This window comes from Pyrus communis, chromosome 11 (genome assembly GCF_041283825.1).
Source record: "Pyrus communis isolate YQ-2024b chromosome 11, ASM4128382v1, whole genome shotgun sequence".
Classification (NCBI taxonomy): Eukaryota; Viridiplantae; Streptophyta; class Magnoliopsida; order Rosales; family Rosaceae; genus Pyrus; species Pyrus communis.
Genome location: NC_142575.1, coordinates 29,762,177 through 29,787,570, shown reverse-complemented (window position 1 = coordinate 29,787,570; position 25,394 = coordinate 29,762,177). Strand labels below are relative to the sequence as shown.

General features: G+C 38.5%; 4 protein-coding genes and 1 pseudogene across 9 annotated transcripts; 3 read left to right on the top strand and 2 right to left on the bottom strand.

Annotated features, from left to right (window-relative positions):
- Positions 1-900: 900 nt before the first annotated feature.
- LOC137742615 (B-box zinc finger protein 22) lies at positions 901-8,214 on the top strand. 5 transcript variants are annotated; one of them, XM_088679923.1, is made up of 5 exons: positions 1,183-1,371; positions 1,501-1,923; positions 2,033-2,440; positions 2,955-3,204; positions 3,845-4,092. In XM_088679923.1, the coding sequence occupies exons 2-5, from the start codon at positions 1,747-1,749 to the stop codon at positions 3,919-3,921; spliced, it is 912 nt and encodes a 303-aa protein (XP_088536049.1). In that variant the 5' UTR covers positions 1,183-1,371; positions 1,501-1,746; the 3' UTR covers positions 3,922-4,092. The 5 variants fall into 5 exon arrangements, with proteins under 5 accessions (XP_068338627.2, XP_088536049.1, XP_088536051.1 ...); XM_088679925.1 differs by lacking the exon at positions 3,845-4,092 and adding an exon at positions 3,771-3,835; XM_088679926.1 differs by lacking the exon at positions 3,845-4,092 and adding an exon at positions 7,824-8,214 and having other exon boundaries at positions 1,184-1,371.
- LOC137742778 (protein VTE6, chloroplastic) lies at positions 5,630-9,476 on the bottom strand. 2 transcript variants are annotated; one of them, XR_011069431.2, is made up of 5 exons: positions 9,066-9,476; positions 8,322-8,575; positions 6,820-6,938; positions 6,617-6,721; positions 5,630-6,110 (listed from the first exon to the last, which is right to left on the bottom strand). XR_011069431.2 is itself a non-coding variant. In XM_068482726.2 (5 exons), exons 1-5 carry the CDS (start codon positions 9,474-9,476, stop codon positions 6,015-6,017), a joined length of 990 nt encoding a protein of 329 aa, XP_068338827.2. In that variant the 3' UTR covers positions 5,630-6,014. The 2 variants fall into 2 exon arrangements, 1 of the variants encoding a protein (XP_068338827.2); XM_068482726.2 differs by having other exon boundaries at positions 6,815-6,938.
- Positions 9,477-10,933: 1,457 nt separating this feature from the next.
- LOC137742018 (large ribosomal subunit protein uL13c) lies at positions 10,934-14,369 on the top strand. The gene is made up of 4 exons (XM_068481749.2): positions 10,934-11,347; positions 11,896-12,081; positions 13,609-13,779; positions 14,022-14,369. The coding sequence occupies exons 1-4, from the start codon at positions 11,039-11,041 to the stop codon at positions 14,136-14,138; spliced, it is 783 nt and encodes a 260-aa protein (XP_068337850.2). The 5' UTR covers positions 10,934-11,038; the 3' UTR covers positions 14,139-14,369.
- Positions 14,370-17,146: 2,777 nt separating this feature from the next.
- LOC137741537 (kunitz type trypsin inhibitor 111 pseudogene) lies at positions 17,147-17,957 on the top strand (annotated as a pseudogene).
- A 262-nt stretch (positions 17,958-18,219) lies between these two features.
- On the bottom strand, positions 18,220-21,232 carry LOC137743771 (protein trichome birefringence-like 42). Its single transcript, XM_068483712.2, has 5 exons — positions 20,833-21,232; positions 20,049-20,220; positions 19,248-19,423; positions 18,865-19,023; positions 18,220-18,658 (listed from the first exon to the last, which is right to left on the bottom strand). Exons 1-5 carry the CDS (start codon positions 21,060-21,062, stop codon positions 18,364-18,366), a joined length of 1,032 nt encoding a protein of 343 aa, XP_068339813.2. The 5' UTR covers positions 21,063-21,232; the 3' UTR covers positions 18,220-18,363.
- Positions 21,233-25,394: the final 4,162 nt, after the last annotated feature.

Here is a 25,394-nt window from a genome sequence, read left to right as displayed (position 1 = left end):
AAATTTCCCGCCTTACTCCGTCTGGGGGTTAGACGGCTAGTCACCGCTTTCATTAATTCATACACGTTTGAAAATTAAGAAAAGTCGCTCACCTAAACTGTCTAGTCTGCCTAAGCTATGCCTAGCCCTGCTTAGGTGCTAGACTCTAATCTTGCTTGACTAGTGTCTAACGTCTTTTAGAACATTGCCTAGTAACAAGCCAGTATGATCAAATCGAAACTCATTATATGAGAAGATCAAAACTTGAATAGAGGTGCAGTTGGAAGCGTATGCTACTGTCTTTCATCTTCCACTTTTGGCCTTCAATTTCGTGGTCCTGGCCTTGAAAAATTTGTCAACCATCCCCCACCCTTTGACACAAGAAAAAAAATGAAATTCCGATGCCTTTCTCTTTCTTATTCTTAAATGGGCCAGTTTAGTAATTAAATTGGTTTTAATTTCAATTCAGGAATATTTGGTAAACAACTTTTATGGAATTAACATTATTCATACTTTAATTTAAGATAGTTTAGTAAACATCTTACATAAAAAGTTTAATTCTAATTTCTCCTCTTAATTCAACTTATATTCAATTCCATTCATCTTAATCTGATAACGCATTAAATAAACGTGCCATAAGTTGAAAGCCTCAACAAGAAAGGTGCACCATCCCATACCAAACAATGCCAGTTGGACGAGCCCTCTCATTAATTTTGGTACCTTCCATACAAGGAGGAGGATTCTTTACTTTTCTAATCTCTCTACCCTTCTATACTCTCTTATTTGAACGGTCACAGTTAAGTCATGTCAACATCTTGTATTGATCTTTTTTTTATAGAGATAATAAGACAAAAAACAATGTGTGTGAGGAGGAGATGGAAGGGGATGAGAATAAGAGGGTAGAAAATCATCTTTCTCCATATAATGCCTAGTTGCTCTGGGCGTGCCCACTATAAAATAGGTGAATCCGAATCTTCGTCGGATCCTCTTTATGAGAATCTCAAAGATCCGTGAATTGTACCTATTCATTGTACATCGTGCAGTTAGTAATCATTTTAAATATTTTTATTTAAAATTAAACACAAACTGTATTTGACAAAAATTGACTGTACGATATACGATGAACAGACACGATTTATAATTCTTAAAATTCTCACCTAAAGGATCCAGAGAGGATACTGTTGGAAACTAGGCCATTTGGTTTTTGTGGGTTTCTGTGGTGTCAACAGGACGCTCCCCGGATTCTTTGATGAGGATCCAGAGAGGATCCTGTTGGAAACTAGGCTATTTGGTTTTTGCGGGCTCCTGTGGTGCCCTCTCCGGATTCATTTGACAAGGAAGGATCTGTAAATTATGTTTGTTATCATATATTATGCGATTAATTTTTGTTAGGTAATTTTTGTGTTTAAATTTAAATAAAAATATTTAAAATAATTTATGATTGTTAACCAATTTCTGGAACCCTCACAAGAGGATCCAGATTTCTGTGATGTTTACATTATGTCAGTTTTCGTTTGTCAGAAAGAAGTGTCAGTTGAGCTCCCGAAGATATTTGTAAACAGTCTTGCAATCAACAATTGCAAGGCAACGGCGGCCTCCTACGCCACGACACTTGTTAAATCCCTCCACGTGTACACCTTCAAATTGCTTGCTGTCCTCCGAGAAGATCACTCGTTTTTCGCTCACTCCTCCCTTCTTCAATTGTGGAGATAGAAACACCTATAAAACGCACAAGAGTAGAGATTTTGGAAGGGTTTAGAGAGAGAGATGAAGATACAGTGCAACGTTTGCGAGGCGGCGGAGGCGAACGTCCTCTGCTGCGCCGACGAGGCGGCGCTGTGCTGGGCATGCGACGAGAAGGTTCACAAAGCGAACAAGCTCGCGAGCAAGCACCAGAGGGTTCCTCTGTGCTCCTCCCACATGCCCAAGTGCGATATCTGCCAGGTATACTTTAAAGATTCGAATCCCACATCGAAAAAGTTGAGAAATTTGATTGTAAAAACGCGAAATTTGGATTGGGTTTTGCTTGAATTTTTGAGTTCATGCTTTGCAGGAGGCAGTTGGGTACTTTTTCTGCTTAGAAGATCGAGCTTTGCTGTGTAGAAAATGTGATGTATCTGTTCACACGGCTAATAGCTTTGTGTCGGCTCACCGGAGGTTCTTGCTGACCGGAATCAAGGTTGGGCCGGAGCCAGCTGAGCCGGATTCCGGCGGAGTTAATGGGGTTTGTGTTGGGGCGTCTTCTACTGTGAAGTTGCATTCTGGGTCTGCCTCTGTGTCTAGATGTGAAACTCATAACCCGTTGCCGGTGGAGTGCAAGGCGGGCGCGCCGCCCGGTGGAGGGATATCGTTTAACGGGGGTTCTGCAGCTGGGAGTGTTCCACAATGTTATATAGATGAGTTTCTTGGATTCTCTGATCTTGATCAGAGCTTTGACTACATTGATAATGGATCTTCAAAGGTGTGTGCCTGCCTCATTGTGTTCAATGCTAATCTTATAATTATTCATTTATTTAACAATCATTATCCTATTGCATTGTTGCAAATACATTCTTTATTTTGATTACACTTAACAAATAACAATTTATTTTGGAGAAACCTTTCGAAATTGTGGTGCCAATTTTTTGGTTTCATGAAAATTCGAATGCGAAGTACTACAAATTGGGTCTTAAAGCTCTTCAATGGACAAGTATTTTGAGATTCATAAGATTGCACTTCATAATTGCAAAAAGGAGATGTCCTATAAGCGTGTACTATAGATCATCGTAAACTGCTTTTACAGCTGTTGTGTTGCAAGGCCCTTGTGATTATTGAAGCGCTCGCTAATGTTAGGCCGTCAAGCAGTTGACAGAATTCAATAATTTGGTTATGACTGATGAGTGATGAGCGATGACCTGCTCCTTGGCATATTTCTCTAAGCATTATCGTTCTAACTTATAGCAGTGCATAATGTTGCTTTTTTCTTGTGATACCAGGCTGACTGCAGTAAACTTGGAGGGTATGACTCGCCAGTTTTAAGATCATCTGTGGAGGAATTGGAAGACTATGAGTGCATAGGTGAGGTGCCAGAGACCTCATGGATGGTGCCACAGGTACCTTCCCCGCCTACAGCATCGGGACTCTACTGGCCCAAAAGTTTTCAGAATCTGTCCGATTCTTCTACAACGTTTGTTCCAGACATATGCCACTCACAAATGCAAAACTCTCTTCGTTCCCAACATAATGGTACTATCTCAAAACGTCGTAGGCAATTCTAGTTCCTTTTACAAAAATTACCATATGCTGGGTTTGTTTGTTGTGCTTATAATACAGTATTTTTGTGCACCGTTCTTTCTCCGCTTGTAATTTTGTGTACCATTCCCAACATAATGTCTTACCACTTCCCATCATCTCCTGTAATGTTTGTAAACATCAATCCACGAAATAAAATAAACGAGTTGTATTCGGTTATTGCATATAGATTCAATTTGATTTTTACCCATTTAGATTTAAAAGGTTCTCCTTTGTCGGATAGAAGAAGTCCAGAGTTGTTACCCTGCTCATGAAATTCTAAATGTCCATAAACACGTTTTCTTCTTTAAGAAATAGAGAGATTAGGCAAGACTAGTTCTTCGTCAATTTAGAAACATTGAACCTATGGCTACTTACTAGATCCTTAGGTGCATTTGTGCTATCGGAAAAACTCAACTGCTGTTGTGACATCTTATCTTAAACAATCTAAACAACTGATGACCTGCCCATGACTCTTTGCATCTCTGGTCATGTCAATAGCTTCTCTCTTTCACATGCAGTCTCACAAGGGCTGGACCTCCTTGCTTGTTCTTTCATTTCATATTGTTAAAACTGTGATGCATTATGATTTCAGTTTCTTATGCAACTCGGATGCCAAGGTGGTGGTATCCTGATACGTTTGAGATACCGTCACCCTGCGGTGCTGTTTGACTGATATCAGATATGATCGACTAGAAATTTCTGTGCTTCTTCCCTCTTGATGATGTTCTTAGTCCCCAGCTCCATGCCTACCACTACTTTATTATGCTATGTACTGTCAAATCTTGATTTGTAATTTTGTTTTGCATTAAGGGTTAATGTGCCTCGTGTCATTTAACGTTAGGAATGTTTCATAATCAAATTGGTTGGAACCCATTTGTCCCACATCAGACAGAGACAGAGGGAAGAAGAAAGAGCCTTTTAAATAGAATTACCCCACTCTAACTAACGTCAAGGTTTTTTGTGATAAAACCCCACACCTGACGGATTGGGTGGCTGGTAAAGTGGGGACAAAATTCTACATGGTATTAGAGCCAGGGGATGGGCTTGTACTGCCACGTGATTGGGTGGGTCCCCGTTTGGCCCCGCGCGATGGGTGAGCCCCGATATGGCTCTACGTGGTTGCCGATGTGTGGATCTCCACGTGTGACCCATAAAATGGGATCTCACGTGTGGGGGAGTGTTGGAACCCATTTGTCCCACATTGGACAGATGGAAGAAGAAAGAGCCATTTAAATAGAATTACCTTACTCTAACTAACACCGAGGATTTTTATGATAAAACTTCACACCTGACGGATTGTGTAGGTGGTAAAGTGGGGACTTTTTGTGATAAAACTTCACATTTGATGGATTGGGCAGGCGATAAAGTGGGGATAGTAATGGTGTTGTTGGAGTGGGCTCTTGGCCTGTCGACTTGAAAAATTCTACACTTCTATTATTTTTTTGGAAACACTTCTTTATTTGAATTATATACAACCTGTTTGCACAAAAGATAGGAGAAGAGCATATGCTACATGTTGAATTGGGGGACAAAACATTTCACATGGCAGGATCAATACTTCAATGGCTGGCCTGCTAGTACCTGCCAGAAGTAGGATTGCCATGGAGGATAGTGTCCCTTGATTAGGCTTCCTGTATTGTCTGTTTCACGGATTGGATGCGGCGTAGGTGGCTTTCGTGGAGAGGCCAAACCAATCCAACTATTTGGGTTTGGTTCAGTTCGGTTCACGATTATACTGTTTTAGGGTAAAATTCGAATTGAACTGCTCGGATTGGTTTGGTTTTGGTCGATTTGAATGGTTTAAGGCGGTTTTCTGTCCTCCCTTTAGTCTGTTACACCTTAACTGTGCACACGATTTTTGTCGGATGAATTTCCATTCGAATCAACGCTATAGGATAAATGCAACATTACCAATTCTGTGTTGGTGCCTGTTTGAACGAACAGTAAACGTTGCATCTAGTTTTCTTCTTCTCGAGGAAGGTGGACACTTTTCTTGGCTTCCTTGAGGATGAGTTCCAAGAGCCTCTCATACATTCCGATAGCAGATTCGAGCGTATCGATCGCTCTGCTTCTATCCTTTGCTGCCACCTTCAGCACCTTCGATTTCTACTTGGCTGCTTCTGTTTTTGTTAGAGGAATTGGGTGGTTTGGTCTGAGTTCTTGTTTAGGTTTGACATGGTTGCATGAAAGGCCGCCAAGAAATGGTGAGATGAGATTCCAACCCAATTAAGGCGGATTTTTGAATTAGTAGCATCATGTGACGGTTACAGAAATTTGTTCAATTGGTACCCATCTTGTTCATTTCATTTTAACTTGACCTTAGGATTAGGTCTCATTTGGAAGGTTAATAAAGTAAATAGATATTCTAGAAATGCTATGCATGCAACGGAAGTTATTATAAGAGAGAAGATGTTCTTGATGCACAATAATCCTATTTCACTACTTCAAAGATTAATTTCCATAGTACATACATTCCTTACCAAGTTCACCAAACCATTTTCAACTAGCTTTCATTTTTCTTTAGGGAACGGGCAACATCGAACCAAAGCATTTTCTAAATATTTTCCAACAAGCATAATCTCGCTAAATCGTTAACACGCCATCTGAGATATAAGGCAACATGCCTGTGATCCATCTCCCACGTTGAGCGCAATGGTCTGTTTTCGGTCGCCAGTGAGAAAAATATGGATCATGTTTGATTTTGTTAGCATAGCTGGTCGGCACATCGGAGAAGCATCTTCAGCCTTCATGGTTTTGACAATTTACATACTCCAGTTCTGGAGCAAAACCTGCCGCATCAAGACTGCCAAAATGCTGCCCATCGATATGTTTATGACGTTCACAGCATCGTTGTTGAGCTGTAAAATAGAGCATGAACATGGTGTAAGAACAGAGGGAAATATGTTGCACATAGTTGAAGCCGATAACAAACTACAAGGAAAATTATATACTATGAAGCTGTAACATCTAGGGGCCTCCATGCTTTTGAAGGGGAATTCGTGCCACTAAAGCACAAAGAAACTTGTGCATTTCAAAATGTATCATGATTCATGATATTGTTATTATTCGAGGAACCTCCCCGTGCTCCCCAGATTGCCCATCTATTCTATCACCAGGTCCTCAACAGGACTAAAAACCCTATACTTTCCCATATCCAACATTATTTCACCAAAATGCTCAGGAAACCCATGAATCGAGCTCAACCGGCCATTGGTTCTCGTTAATATGCTAAGAGCAAACCCTCAATGGCCATGACCGATCATACCAAACTGATTCTTTATTAGAGAATGATCATAATACGCAAAAAAAAAAAGTTACTAAAAAAAGGATATATAAAGAATAAAAAATTGGGATGATCGCCTACCCATCTAAATCCTTCCTTGTCTTGAAGAGCAGCACCTATAATGCTCTCACCAAGATTAGCTATTTGTGAAGCTATTACGCATATCAGTGCTTCAGGTGCACTTACCTGTTTGACCAAAAGTACAAGGAATGTTATAAACATAAAAGTTTAAAAAGATAATACACACAAACATTGAAGGGTATATATAGTAAACAGCACCTCACCCATGGCACAACCAACAAACGCAAGAAGGATAGCGGCCAAAAGTCCAGCAAAGGTTCCCTCAACACTCATAGCCCCCTCTGTTCCCCTTGGAACTACCTTCAATGTTGTAACTAAGTACCTGGTCAAGAAGAAAAATTATGTTCTTGGAATTTTAAATTGATCTGGGGTAATAGAAAATACTAAATTTTTGATGATCTCAAACAAATCATTGCTTATCTAAAATCCAAAAGGAAAAAGACACGTTTATCCAGTTAGCAGAAAAATGAGCACAACACTAGTTGGATTCTTTCCCAAATGAGAAAACTAACCTAGGAAGGGAGAGTTGCAGAATTTTATGGGGCAGTAGCTTTCAGTATATATTAGGGGGTTTGGGGTTTCTGGTAGCAAATAATGCGGCTAGAGATTTACAAGGTGTATCCTTGAGAAAAAACTAAGATTTCAATTGTAAGCTCTAAGATTCTTCATGAAAAAAAAAAACACATCAGTTTAGTTGTTGATGCAAATGACTCGATCTAATATCACGAGAACCTAATTCTAAATTTGATACTTTTAATTCCTAGCTTCTTTATGTCGCCAGAACTACTCAAAAGATAAAATTAAAGCTTCAAATTTCACTATGCTGCAATCATCCTGCACTAGAAACTGCAGAATAGACTAAAATGATTTTGTACCTGAAGGCTAAAGCAGTATGCATTTTATGTTAGTTTCACTTTACCTGAAGGCTAAATCATTACGCATTTTATGTTCATTCCACTTTACGAGAGTGTTACACCATCAATGAAAGGTTAACCTGTACAAGCATACCATGATTAAGGCACTTTCATAGTATCAGCCCTTACATATTTATTTGAACACTATGGGTTTACTCAATTCTATTACCTAACTAAATCTAACAAAATATAGTTTCAGTAATGATTGTCCATTCTTTTACTGATGGACAGGACCACAATCAATGAGAAAAACTACTAGAACCATCTTCTCATTATGTGTCCAAGTTTTGCAGGCCTGTTCCCAAGTAACTCAGTCACCTAAAAAGAATCCTACAAGCCAACACAAGATTCAGTTGACGACTGAAGGTTTCAACTTTCAAATGACATTAGGTTGGGCCAACTGCTGGAATGTTCCGGGCACAACCATTTATCTTCCTTTTTGGCACCCATCAGAATTTGAGGCAACCTTATGTGTCAATCATACGGTGTACAGGGTTTAAACCTAATGTAAGAAATCACCATAGCATGTAAAGCTGAACGATGTATAAAATCTAATAAGAAAAGATGAAGAGAGAGATGAACTATGACAATTTCAAGCAATAGACTATCACATGCCGTATATCTAGGAACTTCTGGGGTTGCTAATTTATGTAATGCCAATAAAAACGAAACTTATTAACCAAATGTGATGCTGTTGAGTATTGAACACCAATATTAGACCCAAAAGATCAGTTATAAGTTATAACAACATGGACACGAAGATCTGAATTCAAACAAATACAGAAACTTACGTTGTTTTTCCATATGCCTTTCCCATCTCACTTGAGACAGTATCACTTAACTTAGTACAGAAGCTGGCAACAAACCCTAGTTGCCAAAGCCGAGAATATCCGCTTCCTCCTACTCCAAGTATTGACAGGAAAGCACAGACACAACCAGCAGCACTGGATCCAATGACACTGCCAGGGCCTCTCCTTCCTTTCCTCTTCTCGGCTACCCCTTCAGCCTCCTTTTGTTTCATCCTCACCTTTGTCACTGCCGTGCCCTGATAAGATTTTGACAAAACCCCATCACGAAAGATCAGAAATCGAAATCATTTGGAAATCAGATTCATTAAATGAGCATAATAGCATGGAATTGTTAAATCTGCAAAGTTACAGATTTTACGAAAATCCCCTTTGAACTGAGTCAAGTTATCAACTGTCACTATGAAGGTTCAGCACCTTAATTTTTGCATCCCTCACTCAAATTTCAAAAAGAAAAAAAAACTGAAATTTAACAAAAACTATAAAAGAACAGAACTTTAAAGTGCAATTGATAACGAAAATAAAACCAAATACCAATTATCGCCATTTAGTGATATTCTTGTTTTAAGAAACTCTCTGGATGACGAGTTCGATACCAGTTATCAAAAAGCTTTATGGAACTAATAGAATAATCAATTTATACCAGAAAACAGACAAAAAGAAAAACCCAGATAAAGTTAATATCCAAAAAACACTCAGATACATAAAAGCAAGAGAATTTTCACTCACAAGGACGAAGTATGCGGCCACCAGGAGAAACCCAGATGACCCAAAAGCGCGCCAAGTGAGAGTACCGAGCAAGAAAGCAGCTCCAATGCCAGAGGCAGAGAGTCCGGAGACCAGAATTGGAGAACCCAGCAGGAAGATCAGGAGGTTGCTGAGGACGGAGGACTGCCAGGTCGGAGGCGACGACTGGATCAGGCTCATTGCCTGGGACACAGCACTCTGCACACTGGCTGCGGGAGGCCTGTTCATTGTTTGTTTGGGGGGATTGCTGTGGCGAGGGTGGGTTGGGGTTAGGAATTTTGTGCGGAGGATGGGGAGGGAGGAGGAGGACACGCGGTGGGATTGGGATTGGAATAAGGAAGGACTTCGAGGGGGTTTGATGTGTAGGAGGAGGTGAGTTGTCGACAATGCCATTTTTTTGTGTATTTTGAATGTGGGTTTGAGTGTGTGTGAAGGAAAAGTGAAGTATTTGGGGAAATTCCATATGACGTGTCATTATCAAGCTATTTGGATCTTCCATGTTTTATTTTTTATTTTTTATTTTTATATAAAATATTCTCTGTATATTAAATATCGAATTTATTTAATAAAGAGTCAATTTCAAAATATCTTCCATATAATGACTTGAAGTTTAGTCGAGGTTTTAATTGGGTTCCAAAATCACTCGAGTTATGGAATTTAATGACAAACTTGAAAAGAAAATCTCTTGTTTCATTAAAAAGAAGTGAAAAAAGAAATATAAATCAAAAACATCTTTTATCATTCACATGAAAAAATCACCATGTTAATAGCTTGTTATGAAGTCAAACTTAATCTAAACATTTTTCTATGTTAAATTTGAATCACCCCCTTTTGTCAATTAGAAAATTAATAAATTTCGATACTTGAAATGGCATTAGACTTAGGGTTGAGTTATATTGACTAGAAGAATGTATTATTTCAATTGTACCGAAAGTTTGAACATGTAAATAAATTTAGGGGCTTTTGGATCTAGGTCCAACAACATAGGTAGTTTTTGGAACTGAGTCCAGTTATCCAATTACATATTTTGATATCAATTTTGCCCCTTCAGATAAAAATATTTAAATTCTTTAATTTTTTATCATTTATTCAGTTTTTAAATTTTGAATATTTAAATACTCAAACTAAAATATTATCTAGTAACTACCTACTATTTATAAAGAAAACAAAACCGATATAATCTAGTAACTACCTACCTATTGTATAGGAAGAAAAATGCTTTATACCTACAAAGCAAATATAATCTACTTGCAAAACAAAAATAAACTACCTATTGTATTGGAAGAAAAATGCTAGGAACCTACATGGCGGAACATATAAATATAAATATGATATAATATACCTTCATTAAAAGAACGAATTTGGAGAGAAGAACACAAAAATATCACCCATGAAAAGAAGAGACAAAAAAAGAGGAGGATTGATAGAGGGAATTGTTTGGAAGAAGGAAAAAATGTGGGATGAAACGGACTGGGGGTTGAGGTGATTATATGGCTATAACTAATCCTACAATTAAGGGATTAGTTAAACGACAAATAATCCCATAATTAAGAAATTTTGTGTATTTATAACAATTCGTAAGCCTAATGGGTAAATATGGTACAAACCACAAATAAGCATACGTGAAATCTTAATTATTGAACCTATTTCAATGAAGTGGACTAATTCTACTAATGGCTCACAAAATTGAATCTATATCAAGTTATCCCATAAATTTAATATAGAATATCGTTTGTACAATAGAAAATCGTAATTTTCACCCATTCAAAACTTGTATTTGTGACGTGTACTTCAACTACGGCTCGCTTGGAAGGATTTTAAGATTGAAACCGATGCGGTGCGTTTAGACCTACGTTCATCTGCAAGTCGAACATCTTATCCTCTTTTATCAACAAACACTCCGCAAAACCCAACCCAGAAACACAGCGGAGTGAGTGCGACTCTGAGACATCAAAATGTCCCTACTCTCGCTCGCAGCTTCATCTTCTTCTTCCTTCATGCTTTCATCCTCCGCCACTTGCTCTTCTTCCCCAAAACCCCCATTCTCCTCCTCCTCCTCTAAACCCCCCATTAAAACCCCATTTGTTGGGTTCTCGGTGGCGCCACCACAGAAGCTCTGGATTCCCTCCACCACCGATCTCAGCTTCAACAATGGAGGTTCGCCGCGTCGGAGCTTCGAGGTCTTCAGCAGTAAAACTAAGGACTTCGTTCGGGTCCCTTTGGATCAGCGATGGATGTTCGAGGACTACGAAGTCGACGGCCCTGTATGTCCTCACACTCGCGCTCTCTCTCTCTATCTCTACATATATATTACGTATGTGTATTGGGTTGTGTTTGGTTTTTGATAGAATGTAGCAAAAAAGTACTTTTTCAATTTTGCTTCTGAAAATTTTGAGTTAGAAATGCGGACCCAGAAAGCAAAGAAGAAAAAGGAGTTGAATTTTAATGGTGGGTGTGCTCAAGACTTGTTCTTTATGCTTATTTCTACGAAACACCGGTTTACTAACCTTGTTTAGCTTAAACAGTAACTTATGTAGTCTTCAATGTGAAAAATTGTGACCAATGGATAGTTTTAAAGAAAACTTAGTGTATTTTGTGTGTAGGAAACTTCTATTGATTTCTTCAAACATGGTTATTGAGTTTGAGTATATGCTTTGGGTCTGTTTACTAATAATATATACATACATTTTTATTAAAGATTGTGTAAATACGCTATCCTAGAAGTTATTGATGTCAATATGTACTTTTCTTTGAGGGCAATGTCGATATGCACTTAGGTCCTTACTCAGGTTTTCCACTCTTTTTTTCCCAGGACATTTGGAATAATACGTGGTATCCAAAAGCTGCAGACCATGTGAATACTGACAAGCCATGGTTTATCGTTGATGCCACGGACAAGATTCTTGGACGAATGGCATCCACAATTGCCATTTACATCCGTGGGAAGAATTTGGCGACCTACACCCCTAGTGTGGACATGGGAGCATTTGTCATTGTGGTATGTGGAGTGTATAGTTTATTAGTTATGCACATGCTTCTCTTCATTTTCATTGCTCTAGATGCAGACTAAATTACAATCTTCCTTGACTTATATGGTTCTGGCTGGGGAGTGGTTCTTAAGGTTTTGGTTATTGTGGAATTAGATATTTCTAGATCAATGTCTAGTCCTGACTTGAGATCATTGAAATGATATAATTCTCGTTGTGCTGAGAATTTCATTACATCTTCTTTAACAGCGTATATGCATGCATCTTTATGCTCTCTTCCATTTGCCTACGTACCTTGAAGTTGATTAGTCTTTGTCTCTATTTTTAATCTGCTAGTTTATCCCTTTATATTTGGAATTGTTTGGTTCCTTCATCATTTTGTCGAGACTTGGGCTTGGTAAATTTTTTTTGGAGGTCCTCCATGGGTGTCTGGAAGATTAGTATTCACACAATCTGAAGCCTCTGGTGCTCCAAGTGAGACTATTTCATGTGATTTATAAGAAATGGCTGTGGTTACTGATATTGATATTGTTTTGGAGCTAAATGGGTCCAGAATCCAGAAAATGGGGTACTACCAATGTTTCCCAGTCTATTTATATGATTGTCGAGTGACTCTACTTGTATAGTTTCAACCATACAATGTGATGATAAAACTGATAAAGAACTCAAGCACATACGAGATTTAGTATTTTTATTTTATAACTGCTAATGGTGCAGGTTTTCATAGAAGGCTAAGAAAGATATTTCTAGTGAGAATCACTTTTTCTATTATTGTTCCTTGTTTTCTTCTCTGCTTGTCGTTATTCTTTGGGTTAAAATGGCCGATGTTTTTATTTGTCTGCTCTCTGCTGTGTTATTAAAATTCTGGTTATTTTAGGTTGTATTTCGTGTCGACTTCCAGTTCACTTCCAGTGCACTTCCCTATCTCTTTCATTATACCCTTCCTGTGCTAGAGGAAAGGAAGGTCGTTTCAAGTACCGTTTACTCTCTACTGTGTAGGCTTTTGACTGTTCTCCAAATATTCCTTCATCCTTTTCCACCATTAGTGGTTTTGTGTTATCTTTACATTTCTATTTTTGTGTACTATGTCTAGCATCCCCTTGGTGTTTTTTAATAATACTTTGTCCTGATAAACATAAAAAAATCTCTCACAATTACACATAAAAATCAAAATGATAAAGAAGATTACCAGGGATTGAGCAAAGAAGAAATGCACGAATCGTAATAAATATTATCTACTCTCAATGTAGTCTGAAACAGTCTTAAAACATTTTGGTTCCAAAAAATTAGCATTAAATCATTTTTGTATTCTCAGATGGGCATATGCTTTACTGTTGGGCAGCCCCAAAAATGCTTCTCTCAAGCTGTGGGTCTCTAGCAGACCGTTTTTTCATTTTTGTTTTCAAGTCTTGTATTGCTGTTCTCTCTGGTTCTCAAGGTTCTGGAATTTGCTTAACTATTACTTCTTTTCATGTTTCTCTTATTTTCGCTTCCAAATACTTCTATGCTTCGGTGGATGATTGTGTTGAAATTTATAGGTAAATGCTGAAAAGGTTGCCGTATCTGGCAAGAAAAGGAACCAAAAACTCTACAGGAGGCATTCTGGACGACCAGGTGGTATGACAGTGGAAACGTTTGACCAGTTACAGCAGAGAATCCCAGAGAGGATTATTGAACATGCTGTTCGTGGCATGCTTCCGAAAGGGAGGGTGAGTTCTTGTACTCAAAGTTATCTTCCTATATGCCTACACATACACAAAAGAAAGCTATATCTTTCATTTTGCATAGATTTGATTGAAACTACGAAACTCATTCATAATAAAAGTATATGCAAGTGGTTCTCTTCTCTCGGCATGACTGTTGTGCTTGGCTTTACTATTGTTTTTCACTCTGCTACTGCTCTGCATTGTCCGTTCTGAATATTTCCTCTAAAACAAACTCTCTCGTGCAGCTCGGGAGAGCGCTTTTCAACCACCTAAAGGTGTACAAGGGGCCAGATCATCCCCATGAAGCTCAGATGCCAGTGGAGCTGCCGATTAAGGACAAAAGAATACAGAAACAGAAGTAGATTTGAAGCTGGATTCTGCAGCACTTCATCTATTTCATTTCCTGGGCAGAGTTTAATGCTTAAAATCGTTGGCTAGAACCCGGCTTTTTTCATGTTTATATTTTTTGCATGTGGATGTCGTTTTCAATATCAGGCTTGCTTGAATCTGGCCGGAAGCTTCCATAGGTTTCATTTGCTCTTATGTAATTGAATACGAAGATGAAATTATGTTACAACCGGTTTCAGCAGAAATTCTGTCTGCATGACAGATGTGCATCGTTGCTGTAAAAAATATCAATGCGTTTTATTGGTGGCAATGATATAAACACATTATTGATGACATATCAATAGTTTGTTCCATAGCCAAACTACACGTTCGAGAGTTATTAGCAGTGAGTAGTCTGGCTAAAACAAAATCAAGAATGCATTTTCCGATTTTCGTGGTGGAATATGGTCATGTAACTGTGCCAAACTCATGACAAGAAAAGACAAAGGTGGCGAGATTACATGCGCTCATAGCAAATGGAAAAGAATTTGGGCCACGATGGTCCTGCAGTGGGAATGTCTCGTTCCGGATTCTGAATAACGAGGTGTCAGGATACGTTGTTGTACTTTGTACATGGCGACTTTGGGAGGATTAATTTCAGTAACATCTCTTGAGATTTATTGTGTTTTCACATAACTCTTTTAAGTTTCTAAAATTACATTGACACCCCTTGGATTCTAATCTCCTTGGAACATCATTCATTGACGAGCTTTGACGTCACGGAAATGTTGGTTCTTTGTGATTGAAAAGTTACAGTTTCAAGTCGTGGAACCAGTCTCTTTGTAAAGCAAAAATAAAGTTTCGTACAGTAAACATTCCCATTGAAACTCGCAAACTGAGTAGCTTTATTGGGTCGTCCTTTTATCACTCATTGTGGTGGTGTTCATTTAAAGGTAATTGTAATTATTTTCTTGATAAATTAATGGCTAGATACTTGAACAAGAAACCCTAAGGAGTAAGGAGGATTCAAATGAAGTAGCCCACCGCCACGGACGTCTATAACTCACCAAATTCCAAATTGATGAGTGTAGGCTGTAGCAGTCTGATGCTTTCTTACTAACTAGTTCATACTTCGATGTCAACTATTACCGTTTCTTCTATCGTGTGGTTAAGATATGAGAAATTTTTAACTGTGACGAGAACACATGTGGTACATTACATGTTTTAATATAAGTGGTGAAATTTTTTTTTTTTAAAGTTCTTAACTTTTTAGCACACATATCCCACCATTTATATAATGACAAGTGGTGTACCATCTCGTGTACCTGTCGCACTTAAAAATCTCTCCTAGGATACGAGCACCAACTATCATCCCAACTGCTTTTTCCAATACCAATTGAGTTAGTAACGCTAATAATTAATTATTTATATCATGTGTCACCAATAAAAATGAGCATACTTATTGATGTTTAATTAATAACCCCATTGTCTAGTGATCGAATGGTTGAGAGTTAGAGTCGTGGTCTTTAAGGGCTGAGCTCTGGCACAAAGAAAGATTGTTCCTTTGTGATTGAAAGATCATGAGTTTGAGTTGTGAAAACAACCTCTTTACAAAATAAGATTAAAAAGGCTGTTTCCACCCAAAAAAAAAAAAAAAAAAAAAAAATCCCACCCCCTTGAGTTTGCCCTTTTAAAACAGTCGACACCACTAACAGGATAAGAGGTGGTGGTTGTTTTTAAACAGTCTTGGGTATTATCACTTCAATAAAGCTTTAGATGTATCTTCACGCATGCAAGTGTACTTTTGTATTGGATGAGGCTAGTTGACTTTGATTTTCCACGTCATCATCTCACGCGTACGTGCCCTCACCGCATCTCTATAAATATTAGAGAGTTTTAACAAAAAAAATTACATTTTTACACTAAAAAGTCAATCATGGTACTATTTACTTTACTTTTTATTTTGTCCTTATCATTAAAACTCAAAGTTTTTAGACCCTTTTCATTAGTTTTCATTAAATACTATGAGTGACATGCCTTAGCAAACATTCACACACATTCACAATTCACAAAATCCATCAAATGCCTTAGCAAACATTCACACACATTCACAATTCACAATTCATGTCTCGTCACAACTGCATCTCTGTAAATACATTGGGAATAGCCACACATAAGAGCACTTCCACCGTGTGCTCCAGCCCGAGGGACAGGCACAGGAACAGGGCCAAAGAGCCCGAGTGATGAAGTCCAGCGTGTGCTGGCGAGCAAGCCCGAGCGAGAGGCCAGGCAGGAATCGACAGCCCGAGAGCCTGAGGGTTGTGTGACGTGTGGCTGATGGGCGGCATCGGTGCATTCGCCGACCTTGCATCTCCCCGTCCTCCTTCCCCTCATTTGACCTAGATCTACACACCCAAACCCTCAATTCCAACGAAAAACATCAACTAAGCAGAATCAATTTCAAAAAATTAAATTAAAATTTCCAATAAAATTGCAGTTCTAAAACCACCGCATATAGGATCAAATTCGATCGGCAGTAAATAAATCAAACTAGAAATTAAAAAAAAAAAAAAAGAATCATCGGATTGCCGCTGTGTAGAGAGAAGGGAAGTGGAAGAGGGAGGGAAGGGAATGAAAGCAGAGAAGAGGAGAGGAAGACAAAAATTGGGGAAGAAGGAGAAACCGAGGAGGGAGGGAATGAAAGCAGAGAAGAGGAGAGATGATGATGGTGGAATGAGGAAAAAACGTAAATGAGGGGAAGAAGGGAAAGAGAGAAAGAAAACAGAGAGAGAGAGAGAGAGAGAGAGAGAGAGAGAGGAAGAAGAACTGGTCAAACAAAAAAAAAGGGAAAGGGTGATGAGATGTTTGATGGATTGGATGAGAAAAAATTAATATTTTATTATCCATTGCCAGAGTTATTCAAGTGCAACGGTGGAGATGCAAAAAGTGATTACTATTCATTAAGGGCAATTACTGTTCACTAGGTGAATTAAATAGTGTATTGACTGGAGAGAGGGTTCCCACACTGGAACTGCTCTAAAGAAAACTTACTAAGCATAAATTATTCTGCTTTTGCAATTGTATGAGATCAATTGAATTAAACCGATCGAAATGATGTCTATGAAATTTATTTCAAGCTTCCTTAGCTTCACATTGCTAATGATGGCCATATCGACCCTAGCCCAAACATCAAATGACACAGCAGGTTCTCCGGTGCTCGACACAACCGGACAACCTCTTCAACGTGGGGTTGAGTACTACATCAAGCCTGCCGTTACCGAAAATGGCGGCCGTTTGATCGACCGTAGAAACGGAACATGCCCGTTTTACGTAGGTCAAGAAGACCTCTCAGGTCCCGACGGCTTTCCGGTGACCTTTGCGCCATTCGCAGAAGTTGAAACAGTGGTGAAGGAGGGTAGGGACATAAAAATCACGTTTGCGGTGTGTGCAGTCAACTGCGTGGAAGCGAAGCAAGGAGAAAGGCCAAGAGACCGAAAGGAGACTAATTTTTATTGGAGAAGACGAAAATGAAGGGTATCTGACTGGAAACTACTATAAGATTATTAGAGAAGGGAATGGTCTCTACAGTCTGTTGTGGTGTCCTTATGAGGCGTGTCCCATTTGCAAATTTGATTGTAGAGCGACGTGGGTTGGTGTTTTGGTTGAGAACGGGAAGAGGTTGCTGGCATTGGATGGTTCTGCGCTTCCTGTTGAGTTTGAAAGGCATAATATTGATTAGGGTTTAGGGTTTCATTGGCATTGGATCATCATGAATATACAGTATATTATAATAATGGAGCCGATGAATTCCTTTATTCTTAATTATGGATGAATAAATTCTGGCAACTAATGTGATGGACTTGTGATTAATTGTTTAATTGTTTAAATAAAGAAATAAAAAGGGAGACTTTGCCTTCTGTTTTATGTGTTGTTGACAAACTTTTTGGAAAAGTTAGCACTTTTATGTATTTTATTATTATTATTATTTTTTTAATATTTTTTTTCTTTTCAGTTAATGGAATAATATTCGAAGTTTGTAATCCGTTTGTTCTTCTTTTTCTTTTCTGATTTTTTAAACAAAATTGACAAATTATTAATTTATGAGAGCTTATAGTGCAGAATAACGAACGATGTAAGTTAATAAGGCTGAAATGCGATCAGTCGTACAATAATAATAATAATAATAACAATACTAATTATTATTATTATCAAACAATCCATAAGAAAATTTTATTTAAGTAAAGAAAAATAAGAAAATTCCTAGAGCAAAGCTGCATACAAAAGTTCATTCCAAGTATCAGGAGCACCAGGAAGACACCAGTGACTACAGTCATTATATTTGGGACCTTCACCTGCATAAATGGAGGGGTGCCCATCTTTTCTGAGCTGCGTGAGCAATGTGATGTCCAGTAAATACAAAGGCTTTTCCATGCCACTTAACACACTCTTTACAATAGCTTCTCCCGGATGACTTGGTCCTGGATAAGTTGGTCCTAGAATTGGTTGGGTCTGTCTTAGGCAACTCCCTGCTTCTGGATCCTTCCATTCCTTGCCACTAAAACATAATTGATTTCATGCCCACAAAATGGAATATACAATGTTAGTAAATCTGCACAATTTCTTGTTTGTATGGAAAATTCGTCCAGTGCAATTGTCAAAATACCAAGTGGTATTACCGTACTACTAATTTACGCGTTACAAAATTATTAAATTGATAACATCAAATATCGGTGTAACAATTGCTTTGAAAATAGAACTTACTCAGTATGAACAGCAGCTACTCCTTGAAAGAAGACTTTGGTAATTGAAATATCAATGCTGGAATCAACCCATTTACCCCATGTTGTTAATGCAATCTTGTAGGCCTCCATGTGATCCATCTCTTTCACCACGTTGTCTCCCACTTGAAAATAGTCCCATCTGCAACAACAAAATAATAATCATAAATCATTCAATTCTAAATTAGTTTTTATGATTGATTAATTTAAACTTATATTTGGTATGCCTATGGAAATGTTCTTTTAGGAGATAGTCTGGTACATTGTCTTTTCAGTCTGTCAAAATTAAACTATTGACACGATTCTATGAATATGCTATTTGAATTGATAGTCTAAAAACATAGCATGAGTTGAAGATTGGCATACGTTTGAGCACGCCCGGTATGAGCCCACCAATGAAAGCTGTTGAAAATCAGTATGTCTACTCCTTTCCATTGGTCGCCAGTACTGATGGAGTCTAATTTCAGGACTTTGCCAATCTTTTCATAAGCCAAATCCACCAAGAACCCATTTTTCAGAAACATAATCGACACTCCATATTCCTATCAAAACATAAAACAAATTTAATTTGATTGGTAAATTCATGAAAAAAAAAAATCTATCTGCCTCAGTGGCAGATCCAGGAAATACTAGTGGGAGTGAGGGTTGGGGGGATGTTCAGTAAGAATTTTTTGGATGAAATAGCAAGCAAATTGGCATTTCATTGAGGCCTGAGTCATTTGCCAAGTCATATTCCATGCCTGTTGACAGATGCCGACAACTTTCGAGCGAGCATGTCATTCGATAATAACTTTTGAACGAGCATGCTACCCGAACGAGCTTAAAGACAGATGCCTATAGCAATGTTTACAAAGACATGAGGCTAGCAGATACCTGCCTAGTGCCCATAGGGGCAATCCATCGAGCTGTTGGAGGGCAGCTCTTCCATGGAAGATGTCTAATCTTCGAGGGGAGGGGGGGGGGGGAGGAGAGGTGTGGTCAGCTAACCCACCTTGCCTCGAGATGGATCCGTCATTGATCTACCTAAAGAGTCTATTTAAAGTTTTTCATACAAGCAAATGTTTTAAAGTCATATGAACATTAAATCTCGGGTGCAGAACTAAACGCTATCAAATGCTTTATAAAACCCTTGCGGATGTGAAAAGAAATTGAGTGGCCTAGAGTTACCTCAAGGTAAAATGTGTTGAGGGACCCTGCTTGGGTTAAGGTGTATTTAGAATTAGGGACTGCAACATGTAGCATGCATGTCAATGACTGCCACATATTGTTGCTTAGTGAGTCCCCCACAAACATGATTTTTTTGCCTCTGTTTCTCTCCAAGAAATCCTGGCCATTGAATCTGTGTCAATTTCACATGAGCTGTTAGGATATGAATGAGTGATCAACGTTGATTGGAATCAGAAGAACAAAAAAGTAACCAAAATAAAGGACAAGGCCTAAACACGTTTTTGGTTTTGTAGCTTTCACAAAATTCCACTTTCGTCTTTATATTTTCTTTTGTCCCCAATTTATTCTCTGTGATTTGTAGATTATTTTATTCCGAAAACCTTCGTCAAATTTGGTTAATTTTTGTCTAAAACTGTCACATACACAATACATGAGATGATTAGCTCGACAAATTTTGTACAAGAAATAAACAGAAAATTAACTTATGTCCGATGGAACAAGTTGCAGACTACATGCACCAAACTCTCTACAATCGAAAAACAAGAACAAAAGTAAAACTTTGTGGAAAAACTACATGGAACACGGACTAGAAGTAAAGTGATTTCTACAAACTTTTTTCTCTTCTACCCACTCCCGTGGATTGAAGAAATTTAAAAAAAAAAAAAAAAAAAAAGTGAACGAACATATATAAACAAGATTATGCAGAAGGAAAAAAAATGTGCGCAGAAATCATTTTCTGGAACGTAAAAGCTTATTTTAGTTGAGAATCAGAGAAAAAAGTTACCTTGGAAGTTCACAAGCAGTGGGCTTCCATCTATATTTGAGGTACTCTTTGTCAGGTCTACCGTTGCTGAGGCAATTGAATCCAATGAAGGGACAGCTTGAACCATTGTAAAGTGGGTAAAACTCGTCCACAACCCAACTCCCCTGATAGAAATCACAGGCAGCCGATGACGATGGCGGTAAAAGAGAAGAAAGAAGTAGAGGAAGAAGGTGAAAACACCACAGTGCCATTTCAGATTCTCGGAAATCTGATAAATTAATTGGCAGAGAGAATACTGAAACGCTCTTTATAATGATTTTTTTTTCCTTTAATGTTTGAAAATCTTTCTGGCTGTGTGGTCTTTATGAGTGGAGTTGCCGTTTGCCATTTGTTAATTTCCTTTTTCTTCCCCTGGGTTTCTGTCTTCTCTGCATGGAAGTGTTTAAATTTGATGCCTCAACGGTCTAGATTAAAGAACAAATCCTTGTCTTATAGAATAGTATCTAATCATAAAAGAATTACTATACTTTTTTTCTAAGATAAAAGAATTACTATACTTTTTTTTTGGATAAAAGAATTACGGGTTCTTTATATACAGACTCTTACAACTTTTTTTTAGATAAAAACCTATCTAATTCTAAACATCTAAATAAAATCCAAATTTGAAAAAGACTGTCAAGTAGAAAAGTAATTGACCTATTATTACAAAATGTTTATAGCTTATGCCGCAATATTCAAATCAAATCAATAAACGTTATTACTCTTCTTAATTATAATGAACAAATAATTATAGCACATACTATTACCCCTAACACACACACACACACACACACACACACACTCTACCATAAGTTCAATATATATATAATTTAACTATATGTATGTTGTATTACTATACGTTCAAATATATATATGCACAATACTAACATACATGTTAAAGTAATTCATTTACCTATATGTAAATTTATGATTAACAAATAATATATATTTTGTAGGTAAATTAATAATGAATCAAGTAATATTCTTTTATTTTGTAGGTAACTTATTTTTCATATATTATTACCTATATTTGACACATTTTATTATTATAAGATATATGTACAAATAATAGGTAAATTAGCTTCGAATCGAATAACATTGCTTTATTTTGTAAGCAAATTAATTTTGAATCAAATAGCATTCTTTTGTTATGTAGATATTTTATTTTGAGTGATGTTATTCCCACCCCCAATGTCTTATCTTTCCTGTCACATTCCAGACCAGCTCCACCGTAGCACAATATTGTCCGCTTTGGGCCCCGGCCACGCCCTCACATTTTTGTTTCTGGGAACTCATACAAGAACTTTTTAGTGGACCCATCCTGGGAATGCTCTCGCCCGAACTTACTTAACTTTGGAGTTCTGATGAAACCCGAAGGCCGTGAGTTCTCAAAAGGCCTCATGTTATATGGAGATGAGCATGTACATATAAGGCACATCACCCCCTCTCCGTTGGTCGATGTGGGATGTTACATTTCTAGCCACCTTTTAATGAATTTTTTAATTACAAATTTGTCCATTTACAAAAAGACTAATAAGGACATTAATTATCTTTTTTTTCTTAATTAAAAAAAAAAAAAAAAAAAAAACAGGTTAGGCATGGGAGACAATTTGTCTACCTTAAACCGTAACTCATATTTTCATCTCCTTACATTCAGAGAAAGTAAAAAAATAGCAATGGACTTAGAAGATGACTTTTTCATTGAACATGTAGAAGATGACGCTTCTACGGAAGAGCTAGAAGATTATGTTTCCATTAAAAAGGTAGAAGAATAATTTGTGTGTAGGTCATTTGAATTTGTCCATCGTATTTTTAAATTTGTCGTTGTTGAATTCTTTTGAATTTGGATACCTTTATCGTTTCTATTTGAATTTGCAGACTTTAGTGGTTTTCATTTACATATTATTTGTTATATTTTTTAAGAGACAATTGTGATATCCCACATCGCCCAGGGGAGTGATCCTTATATGTATATTCTCATCCTTACCTAGCACGAGGCCTTTTGGGAGCTAACTGGCTTCGGGTTCCGTAGGAACTCCGAAGTTAAGCGAGAAGGGGGCTAGAGCAATCCCATGATGGGTGACCCACTGGGAAGTTGCTCGTGAGTTCCCAAAAACAAAACCGTGAGGGCGTGGTGGGCCCAAAGCGGACAATATCGTGCTACGGTGGTGGAGCGGGCCCGGGAAATGATCCGCCCCGGGCCGGGATGTGACAATTTGGTATCAGAGCCTAACCCTGGTCGTGGTGTGCCGACGAGGACGTCGGGCCCCTAAGGGGGGTGGATTGTGACATCCCACATCACCCAAGGGAGTGATCCTTATATGTATATTCTCATCCTTACCTAGCACGAGGCCTTTTGGGAGCTCACTGGCTTCAGGTTCCGTAGGAACTCCGAAGTTAAGCGAGAAGGGGGCTAAAGCAATCCCATGATGGGTGACCCACTAGGAAGTTGCTCGTGAGTTCCCAAAAACAAAACCGTGAGGGCGTGGTGGGCCCAAAGGGGACAATATCGTGCTACGGTGGTGGAGCGGGCCCGGGAAGTGATCCACCCCGGGCCGGGATGTGACACAATTTTATAATTTCATATGTACGTATATATTAAAGGTTCTTTTGGGAATAATAGTGGGTGGGAAAATAACAATTTAATTTTTTAACTTTTTAAGGTGGGTGGGATTATAACGTGTGTGGGAAAATAAGACAATGGGTGGGTTTAGTAACTATCTTTATTTTGTATGTATCAATATCATATATATATATATATATATATATATATTTGGCACATTTTATTATTATATGTACAAATAATAGATAAATTAGTATTAAACAAAATAATTTATTTATTTATTTATTATGTACGTAAATTAGTTTGCATGTATTTTGCATATATGGGTTTGTTATTATGTAGGTAAATTATTTTTCATGTATTTTACACATATTGTGTCACATCCCGGCCCGGGACGGATCACTTCCCTAACCCGCTCCACCATTGTAGCACGATATTGTCTGCTTTGGGCTTACCATTCCCTCACGGTTTTGTTTTTGGGAACTCACGAGCAACTTCCCAATGGGTCACTCATCATGGGACTGCTCTAACCCCCTTCTCGCTTAACTTCGAAGTTCTTACGGAACCCGAAGCCAATGAGCTCCCAAAAGGCCTCGTGCTAGGTAGATATGGGAATATACATTTAAGGATCACTCCCCTGGGCGATGTGGGATGTCACAATCCACCCCCCTTAGGGGCCCGACGTCCTCGTCGGCACACCACGACCAGGGTTAGGCTCTAATACCAATTTGTCACATCCCAGCTCGAGGCAGATCACTTCCTGAGCCCGCTTCACCACCGTAGCACGATATTGTCCGCTTTGGGCTTACCATTCCCTCAGGGTTTTATTTTTGGGAACTCACGAGCAACTTTTCAATGGGTCACCTATCATGGGATTGCTCTAGCCCCCTTCTCGCTTAACTTCGGAGTTCCAACGGAACCCAAAGTCAGTGAACTCCCAAAAGATCTCATGTTAGGTAAGGATGAGAATATACATTTAAGGATCACTCCCCTGGGCGATGTGAGATGTTACAATCCACCCCCTTAGGGGCCCGACGTCCTCGTCGGCATACACACGACCAGGGTTAGGCTCTGATACCAATTGTCACATCCTAGCCAGGGGCGGATCACTTCCCAGGCCCGCTCCACCACCGTAGCACAATATTGTCCGCTTTGGGTTTACCATTCCCTCACGGTTTTGTTTTTGGGAACTCACGAGCAACTTCCCAGTAGGTCACCCATCATGGGATTGCTTTAGCCCCCTTCTCGCTTAACTTCGGAGTTCTTACGAAACCCGAAGCCAGTGAGCCCCCAAAAAGCCTCGTGCTAGGTAGAGATGGAATATACATTTAAGGATCACTCCCTTGGGCGATGTGGGATGTCATAATCCACCCCCCTTAGGGGCCCGACGTCTTCGTCGGCACACCACGACCAGGGTTAGGCTCTGATACCAAATTGTCACATCCCAACCTAGGGCGGATCACTTCTCGGCCCCGCTCCACCACCGTAGCACGATATTGTCCACTTTGGGCTTACCATTCCCTCACGATTTTTTTTTTGGGAACTCACGAGCAACTTCCTAGTGGGTCACCCATCATGGGATTGTTTTAGCCCCCTTCTCGCTTAACTTCGGAGTTCCAACGGAACCCGAAGCCAGTGAGCTCCCAAAACTTCGGAGTTCCAACGGAACCCGAAGCCAGTGAGCTCCCAAAAGGCCTCATGCCAGGTAGGGATGGAAATAGACATTTAAGGATCACTCCCCTGGGCGATGTGAGATGTTACATATTGGATATATTATTATTTTTTTTTAAAGTTATCTAACATTTTAAAATTTTAATATTAGGTGCACTATTTGAATTAAATGGTTTTTTTTATAGGTAAATTATTTTGCATGAGTTTTACATATATTAGGCATATATATGTATATGTGTGAAATAATTTACCTACATTAATATGTAAAATATAATTTTATTGACTTAATTAAGCATGTATAATAACATAT